Here is a 9,016-nt window from a genome sequence, read left to right on the forward strand (position 1 = left end):
TGGTCCCTTTTTTTTTTTTTTTTTTTGAGGTTTCTCTGTGGCAGGCCCCATGCTCAGTCCTGAAGCTACAAAAATAAGTAGGACGTGGTCCCTGTGGGCATCTGGGGAAAAGGCAGCAGGGCAGCGGAGTGGGCAGTGTTCTGATGTTCGAACGGGGATTCTGCGCGCCAGTCCCCACTCCGTCGCCCGCTGGACAAGCTGGGATGTGGCACTTAATTGCTCCGGGCCGAACGGTCTTAGCTGGAAAACTAGACTCGGACCAGATTTAGACTGATGGTTTTCAGACCACATGCGGAGATGTGCCACCCGCCAGCCCTGAGTCAACCCAAGCAGTTTCCATATCAGGCTTCTGGGCACAATTCCTCTCAACAGAGGGACCGGTCCCGCCGGTCTACAAGAAGCAACAACGGTTGAAAAACCGCACAGCGGTGGCCAAACACACAGGCTCTGGCGTCGGGGAGCCCCGCTACAAACCCCACCTTCGCCACCTGCCCCGGAAGCCTTGCTTTCCTCCCCCACGAAGTGCCCCGCCCCCTCCAGGGCTGCCCCGAGTGTCCCACGGACCCAACCGTGGAACGCGCGCTGCACGGCGCTGACGCTTGGGAAACGCCACCTCCCCGCCCCCTGAAGCTTCCAGAGCCAGCCTGCAGAACCCAACAGGCCTCAGGAAGGTCTCGGCAGGCATCGAGGGGGTCTGACTGAACCAGGAGGCAAAACCCCGAAGGCTCCTGGGGTCCGGGCAGGGAACGCGCGTGAAGGACACGGGCCAGGGGTGAACCGATCTGCAGGGAGACGTCGAAAATCTTTTCCTTTTCTTTTACCTCCACACGAGCAAACCAAACCAACCGACAAAAAAAAAAAAAAGCCCGACAGCGTGGGGCTGGATAATAAATGGTGGCGACCCCTCAGCCAAGTCCCAGGGATGGCAGTGGAAGGCCCACAGCCCATCCATTCAGTTCCAGCCATCTGTTGCCACCCGGAAGCGAGGACCCAGCACTGTCAGAGTGACAGATTTTTTTTCAAGAGGAGCCAGAAATCCAGATTTCGATGTGAAAATCTGATTTTGAAAGGCTGGCAACAGAGCCAGCCTCTCTCTCTCCCTTTCTTTTTCTTTTCTTTTCTTCCTTTCTTTTTCTTTCTTCTTCCTTCCTTCCTTCCTTCCTTCCTTCCTTCCTTCCTTCCTTCCTTCCTTCCTTCCTTTCTTTCTTTCTCTTTCTAGAAAGATAGAGCAGCTCAACAAAATGCCTAATAGGGGTAAGACAGGGGCTGCCTATTGGTGACCTCTAAAACACACGCTCTCGAAGGCCCTCTGTAACCCTGAGATTCGGGAAAGGCGCCAAGGAGGTTCTGTGCCAAGGTAAAGAGAATCTTCAAGATTTTTTTTTTTTTCTTCCGAAACCTCTTCCCCAGCACAGCCATGAGGAGTGAGGACACGGCTCAGAGTCTCGGGGAACCCGGTGTCTCACCTTTCTGCCCCTCCCAGGCCTCGGTCACCTCCAGACTGTCAATGGCATAAAGCAGAGGCAGAGACGGGGGCTGGGAGGGACCCCACAAACACCAGAGAGATGGCAAGGAGTAGCGAAAGAGGCATCATTTTCCTTGGTTTATTTCAAGAGAACAAAGAATCAACCGTCAATTCTGTACAAAAACATGGCGGCCGAGCCACACTGACCCTCGGGCCAGCCCCCTTGCCACGCCCAGCCCCTCGCCCCCCTCAATTGTCAAAAAAATGAGGACAACACCAAAAAACCCAAACTCTGGGAAAAAAAACTGTATTGAAAAATCAGGGAGACCGTCCCTCCCCTCCTCCCTCTCCCCATTCCAGAACTTCTGGGGGGCGCCGTGTTCATGGCCAGCGGGGGGAGGTCAGAAGGGTGGGTGTCTGTAGATTTAGTGTTTGGCAACTGGCGGGGCTGGCAGGGTAGGATCTGGAAGGGAGCCGGGGGGCTTGCGGGAGAGAAAAGATCTCGGACCCTGCCCTGCCCCACAGGACACTCGGAAACAGTTTATAAAAATCAGGGGGCCAGAGAGTAGAAGAGAAAAGGAGTCATCTGAATCAAAAACTAAATCGTGGAAAGATTTTTTTTTGTTTTGTTTTCTTCTCTAAAAGGCAAAAAACTACAAACAGCCCAGGTCCTGAGTTCCCCAAGACTCGGGTCCTCCACCGCCCCCCTGAAACCTGGCAGGAGGGAGGCTGGGGAGTGCGGAGAGGTTGGTTCTTTAAAAAGTCACCCCTGGACGGGAAGGCTCTTGTCTTCTCGCTGCCTTCCTCTGCCTCTCGCAGGCTGCCGAGGAGAGGGATGGCCAGGACCAGGGCTACGCCGGCAAACTCAGCTTCTTCCCCTTCAGGACTGCGAGGAGACAGAGCAGGGGCGGGGGGGGGAGGGGGGAGCATTACCAAGGGGCCCTGCGGATGGGACGCTGGGCTGGCGGGGGGTCCTCGAGGGTCCTCGAAGGACTCTCGGGTCGAGGCCTCAGATCGCGGAAGGATGGGGTCCAAGAGTCTGGCAGCGCTGGCCAGGTGCCCCCCCACACCCTCCCAGCCTTAACCCGGAGGCCAGCTGCCTCCACACCTCCGCCCTCCACCACCTCCCCGCTTTCCTTCGCACTGACCGACTCCTCATTTCTCGGGTCCCTGCTTTCACCGTCGTCTCCTCTGACCACCTCCCCGTGTAAAGCAGCCCCCCGTTCTTCACTGACACATATCCCTGGTTTCCTTCTCTCTCGGGATTTCTCCCTGTTTGCAACCATCTCTCTCTCCTTGTTCGCGCACCATCACCCCCAGTCGGAACCCAGGGAAGGGGAAGGGCCACCTTTTCTCCTTCCGCTGCACCCCCAGAGCCTGGCCGTGGCCGGGGCCCCAGGAAGGGCCCAACACAGTTGTTGGTTGGTCGGGTGGGTGGGTGGTGGGTTGGTTGAATGAATGAATGAAGCTTTGTGGGCCTGAGTCCCTAAGGGTGAGGACGGAGATCAAGCAACAGGGAGCAGACCCTCCCTTCTCGGAGGGCTGCTGGGGTTGGGGAGATAGGAACTGATTTTTTTTTTTTTTTTTTTTTGCCTTCCGGGATCTGGACCCTCAGGACAGGTTCCGAGAGAGGAAAAGTCGGCGGCCAGTGCTGCCCTCTTTGTCCTGTCTCTTCCTCCCCAAAATGCCCAGGGGCCGGGGAGAGGGATGCCCGCCCTTCGTGAGGTCAAGGGAGGAAGCTGCTCTGCCAGAAGGCAGCCCCCTGATGCCTTGCTGGTCTCTCCTCGGGACGCAGGAGCCAAGGCGACCGCCGCACGGCGGGGGAGGGCGGCTGGCTGGAGGTCTGAATTCCCAGCGGGGCTGGGAGCCGGGGACCCAAGACCCTGGGAGACGGGAACCTTCCCACCCTTGCGGGAGACGGGGCCGCGGAGACGGAGCCTGGGCCCCGGGGCGGGGGCAGGAGCGGGGTCCCCTGCAGCCGGCTACCTTTGGTGATGTAGAGGTAGAAGAAATCGCAGTAGAGGACCGTCTGGACCAGGCCCGCCACGATGGCGATGAGGTCGAAGAAGCCCTCAAAGTGGTAGCGCCAGATCCAGTTGAAAAGATAGAGGGTGCGGTAGACACCCAGGGCGAACAGGTAGTGGCTGGTGATGGTCTCCGCCTCCCCCGTCTTGCTCACCATGAACAGCTGTGGCAGGATGGCCACCGACTCCAGGTAGATGGAGAAAGTCCAGAGGATCTGCGGCGGCGGGGGGGGGGGGGGGGGGGGGGGGGAGATGAGGTGGGAGGGGACGGGGCGGGAGAGAAGGCGGAGGCTGGAATCTGGCGGCGCGGGCGCGGCGACACGGGACCGCTCGCTGGGCAGTCACCGTGTGCCAGACGCTGCCCTGCCCGTGGCGCATCTCTTCTGCCTTCTAATCCTCGTGACCACCCCGTGAGATGCTGTCACTGGCATCCCCGTTCTCCAGACGCAGGAACCGAGGCCCAGAGATCTGCCCCACACCACGGGGCCAGTAAGCGGCGCGGCCGGGATTCGAACCCAGGGTCCGGAGGCAGGGCTCACGAGCACCTGCCCCTTCAAAAGGCAGACCAGGTCGGAATCTTGGCTCTGAGACTTGCGTTCTATGAGACCTTGGGCAGGAGACCCAGATTCTCCGAGCCTCTCCTTCCTTATTTCTAAAATGGGCATTGGGGCGCCTGCGGGGCGCAGTCGGTGAGGCATCTGACTTCGGCTCAGGTCACAATCTCTTGGTTCACGAGTGAGCCCCACCACGTGGGGCTCTGTGCTGACCGCTCGGAGCCTGGAGCCTGCTTCACATTCTGTGTCTCCCTCTCTCTCTGCCCCTCCCCCGTGCACGCTCGTGCGCGCGCGCGCTCTCTCGCTCTCTCTCTCTCTCAAATCAATTTAAAAATTTTTTTAATAAAAATAAGAAAACATTTTTTTAAACAAAGAAAAAACCAAATACATACATAAAATAAAATGGGGATGACTTCCGTGCCCTTGTTGGGACGACATTCAACGTGCAATCTCCAGAGACATAAATCGCATCCTGTCACTCCCTGGCTTAAAATCCTCCAGTCACCGCTGCTTATCACAGCTAGAATAAGATCCAAATTGCTAACTTTGGCCCTCAGGACCCAATTCGGCTTCATCTCCTACTTCCTCCCTCGCTCTCCAGGGTGCGGCCACCCAGGCCTTCGCTCTAGTCCCCCAAGCTCCATCCTGCCCCAGGGCCTTTGCACTTGCTGTCCCCTCAGCTCTTCCCTGCGGATTGTCGCAATCTGCCTCCCCTACCTCCTTCCAGCCTCACTCGTCAATCACCTCTGAGAGGTGCCTCCCCTGACCGGTCCTACCCCCAGGACGGTCACATCGCCCCCTCTGCTCCTCCCTGGCAGCTCTCACCAGAACAAAGAGGCCTCCGTGAGGCCCAGGATCCTCCGTCTAGCTCACCCCGCGGCCACAGTGCCAGCCACGTACTCGGTGAACGACTGAATGTGTGAATGAGAACAAGCTTCCCGTTCGCTTGTCCGTCACGGGCCCCCATTTAGGAAGCGGTCACCAGCATCACTGGTGAGCGGGACAGGGCAGCGTCGGAGGGGAACGGAGAGGCAACAGACATCTGCCAGTCCCTTTTCTGTCCTCGGCAATCTGAAAGTCCCACCTGGGGGGACTTTTGGTCCCTACACCCACCGAAACCTCCCCTGAGAGGACCAGGCCAGATGGCAGGTGTGGCTCCCCCTCAGTCGTTTTGGTCGGGGACAGAAAAGTGGGGACCTCAGGATGTATTCATAACAACTCACGCTTACCTAGTACCTCCCACATCCCAGGCACTGCCCTACCGCCTTATGGGTATTAACTGGCTTATGTCTTAATCCTGTGAAGTAAATCCTATTATTATCCCCACTATACAGATAAGAAGACTGAGGCCCAAGGATGCACAGCTCCAATGTAGGTAGAAATGGATTCCTACACTGGTGCTAGGGCTCCAGTAATCACTCAGAGTCCTCGAGCACGGCTCTTAGCAACTCAGGTTGACTGAGGCTCGCAAAAAAACGCACCCATTAAACTGATACACACGCAGCTGTCATCCCTGGGGTCACCCTTGGGGAAGAGAATTATAAGGTGAGAGGAGACGGAAGGTCACGTTTTCCTCGTGTTTATTTGATCTATTCATGATGTCCGATTTTCTTTTTTAATGTTTATTTTTGAGAGAGAGAGAGAGAGAGAGAGAGAGAGAGAGAGGCAGCGCACGAGCGGGGGAGGGGTAGAGAAAGAGAGAGAGGGAGACCCAGAATCCGAAGCAGGCTCCAGGCTCTGAGCTGTCAGCACAGAGCCCAACGTGGGGCTCGAACCCACGAACCGCGAGAACGTGACGTCCGAATTCTTAAAGAATAGTTTCCTTCGAGGATTCAAAAATAAGTTTCTTACTAGCACGCACCAACTCACAGCATGGACTTTGAAAGCAGGTGGGCCCGGGATCCAATCCTACGAGCTCTCCCCTCTGAGACTCACCTTAGCGCTCCAAGAAACGGGGATGAGGAGGTCTGCGCCCCGGGGTGGCCGAGGGGTCAGACAGGACGACGAGGGATTCAGAATAGCCAGCACAGAGCCAGGCACCCAGTGGGCGCCAATACCTTGCACAAGTGACCTCCCCCCCTCTGAATGAGGTAACTGCAAACGTCGGAGTCAGGGGTCCTGGGTTCTGGTCCGGCCTCCTCCACCTAGAGCAAGCCCCAGTGCCTTCCCCCGGCCTCAGTCTCCTCATCTATAACATGGGTAAGTGCTCCAGAAACGTGGTAAGGATGGGACGTTCGCAAAGACCGCGGCCTACAGCCAATCCCAGGGTTCCCGCCACGGCACAGTGCAGCCTCCCTTGGACATTCCTGGGACCTGTGGGCCCAACCGTCATATTTGTCTGGCCTGCACAGTGCTTTTAGAAAGATGTCTTGAGGGCGCCTGGGTGGCTCAGTCGGTTGAGCGTCCGACTTCGGCTCAGGTCACGATCTCACGGTCTGTGGGTTCGAGCCCCGCGTCGGGCTCTGTGCTGACGGCTCGGAGCCCGGAGCCTGCTTCGGATTCTGGGTCTCCCTCTCTCTCTGCCCCTTCCCTGCTTGCACTCTGTCTCTGTCTCTCTCTCTCTCAAAAATAAATAAACATTAAAAAAGTTTTTTCAAAAGAACCCTATGAAGTAGGAATTGACCATCCCGTGTTCCAGACAAGGAGACTGAGGCACAGAAACATTACAGACTTGCCCAAAGTCCCACAGCTGCCACGCAGTAGAAGCTGGCTTTGCATCCCCACTCTCTGCTTCCGGGGTCTAGGCGTTTCACCACGAGGCCATGCTACGTAATCCGTAAAATCCTCACAGCGACCTGACCTCGACTTTGCAGATAGGGAAACTGAGGCACGGAGAAGTCAAGTCACATGCCCGTGGTCCCGCTAATAGAAAGTAGCAGATCTGGGATTCAAACCCAAGTAGCCTGGCTCCAGAGCCCCTGTTCCCGATTCCTGAGCTGTCCATTCAGCCGACGAGTCGCTTAGACCCCCTAAGCGTCATTTTCCTCATCCGTAAAATGGGTCCGCTGTACCAAGCAATGAGTTCACGTGCACGAACGGCACCAAGTGCTACTGTTATTTCTGCCTTAATATCATCTGACTCCTGAACCTGCGTGCTGAACCTGTATGTCCTAAAATAAGGAAGTCTGAGCCACCCTCCGAGAGGGTCCACTGTCAACAGCTGTCCGGCCACCCCACACTCCAGGGACCCTGCCAGGTAGCCTACCTCCAGAGGTGTAAAGTCATGGTTGACCAGGAACGCCAGGATGGCCGTGGGAACAACGAGGAACTCCACCCTGAATGTGTCGTGGTTGCCGTCGTACGTGGCTTTGAACTTGCTGTAAATCATCCAGACTGTGGTGAAGGAACAGGCAATGTAGACCACCTGTCAAGGGGGGCGGGGAGGGTGAGGACGAGGGCGCTTCAGCTCCAAGCAAGGGGCCTGAGTCTCCAACAGGCCCCAACCTAGGAGTTTGGAACCCCAGCCCCTTCCTCCCTCAGGCCCAGGAGTCCTCACTTCCGGCCCCCTTCTCCCTCAGACCCAGGCAGGAGTCTGGAACCTGCCTCCCCTGGACGGAGAAGTCTGGGATCTACACTCCCTCCTCCCTAGGACCCGGACCAGACTCCCTGCTCAGGAGGGGCCAGCAGGTGGGGTGGGGGGGGGGGGAGAGCCTTTACCTTCATGCACGTGTTGTACAGGGAGATGTAGTTGGTGAAGAGGTCCAGGTAGCGGGCCGTGAACACCACTGCAAACAGGACCTGGCTCTTCCCTGAAATCCCTGCGATCCAGAGAGGGGGGGGGGGGGGGGCTAGAGGCGGGCTGTGAGGGGGAATAAACCGAGGCCCGGCGGGCCTGGGACAAGCCCAGAGCCGGCTCTGGAAGGCAGCCGTCCCTGGAGGCCTCCCCAGCCCTCCCCGACCGAGCAGGGCCCTTTCCCACGGCCCACAGCCAGGGGGCAGCCCGGCCCCGGAGCTACTCCAGCCCGAGGCTCGGTCCTACGCTAGGCCTCATGGCCACTCCCGGCCCCCTCAGGGTCCTCCCACAGTCCGGACCCCAGGTCGGGGCTCGGAAGCGCCCCCACTTGACCTCAGCCCCCCCCCCTCCCGGGAACCGGCCGCCGCTCTCCCGCTCCCTTCCTGGACGCCACGGTCCACGTCACCAACTCCCAGCCACCTCCCTGCCTGCCACGGCTCCCCGTTCCCAGCCCCGAACCCTCCCGGGGCCAGCGGAGAAGGGCCAGGGGAGGCTGAATGGGGTGCCTGGAGCCACCCCCACCACACCATATGCACCCCTAGTCTGGGGAAGGGATCTGACCCCCCGGTGACCCCGGACCTGGAAGGGGGATCCCCAGCAAGCCGTTGTGGGCAGCGGGAGGGGGGCGGGGGGGGGAGGGCGGGGGAGAGAGAGAGAGACCCGGCCCCCCAGTGCCTCCAAAGCCCTTCCCCAAGTCCTGGGATGTCCCCCGCACTCTCCCCCCTTCTCCCGCCCTGGTGGGCGTCTCACCGGCACAAGAGCGAGACTTCCAGATTTTGAGCAGTAGCAAAACGATGGCTAGGAGATGGGAGAGGTCTCCCAGGAATCGGAAGAGATTCATGCTTTGGGGGGTCTGGCAGGGCTGGGCAGGAGGGAGGTAGGCTGGCGGGGGGTCTGCCCCCCGGCGCTGTTGTTCTGGCCGGGTGGCTGGGCCGGGGGGCGGGGGGGACGGAAGAGAGGCCCTCCGGTGGGCTCCGCTCCGGGGAGGGGGCTCTGGGAGGGGGAGCCGCGGCCGGAGCTGGAGGCAGAGCAGGAGCTGGGAAGAGGGAGGAGGGCGGGAGGGGGAGGAGTCCGGAGGGAGGCTCCGCCCCCGAAGGCGGAGTTCCAGCTCTCGGGCGCCCCCTACCCCGTACCTCCCGGCTGGAGGAATGGGCGCTAAAGGCACCCCCCTCAAGGCTGCCTGGTAGGAATTTGCGGGGTCCCTGGGACCTGAAGCCCCCGAATCCGGCACCGGCTCCTC

At 59.2% G+C, this 9,016-nt stretch overlaps 1 protein-coding gene across 1 annotated transcript; it reads right to left on the reverse strand.

The window, feature by feature from the left end:
* Nucleotides 1-1,576: 1,576 nt before the first annotated feature.
* KDELR1 (KDEL endoplasmic reticulum protein retention receptor 1) lies at nucleotides 1,577-8,816 on the reverse strand. Its single transcript, XM_027037955.2, has 5 exons — nucleotides 8,527-8,816; nucleotides 7,701-7,801; nucleotides 7,249-7,407; nucleotides 3,452-3,704; nucleotides 1,577-2,351 (listed from the first exon to the last, which is right to left on the reverse strand). Exons 1-5 carry the CDS (start codon nucleotides 8,615-8,617, stop codon nucleotides 2,317-2,319), a joined length of 639 nt encoding a protein of 212 aa, XP_026893756.1. The 5' UTR covers nucleotides 8,618-8,816; the 3' UTR covers nucleotides 1,577-2,316.
* Between the last annotated feature and the right edge of the window lie 200 nt (nucleotides 8,817-9,016).

The sequence above is a fragment of the Acinonyx jubatus genome, chromosome E2 (assembly GCF_027475565.1).
Source record: "Acinonyx jubatus isolate Ajub_Pintada_27869175 chromosome E2, VMU_Ajub_asm_v1.0, whole genome shotgun sequence".
Lineage (NCBI taxonomy): Eukaryota > Metazoa > Chordata > Mammalia > Carnivora > Felidae > Acinonyx > Acinonyx jubatus.

What these genes read in the sequence shown, in the direction of transcription:
- KDELR1 (XM_027037955.2), bottom strand. Translation starts at nt 8,617, where the DNA reads ATGAATCTCTTCCGATTCCTGGGAGACCTCTCCCATCTCCTAGCCATC. An exon ending in TGTACAACACGTGCATGAAG is followed by an intron (nt 7,408 to 7,700) that starts GTAAAGGCTCTC and finishes CCCCCTTGACAG; the next exon opens with GTGGTCTACATTGCCTGTTC. An exon ending in ATGACTTTACACCTCTGGAG is followed by an intron (nt 3,705 to 7,248) that starts GTAGGCTACCTG and finishes CCGCCGCCGCAG; the next exon opens with ATCCTCTGGACTTTCTCCAT.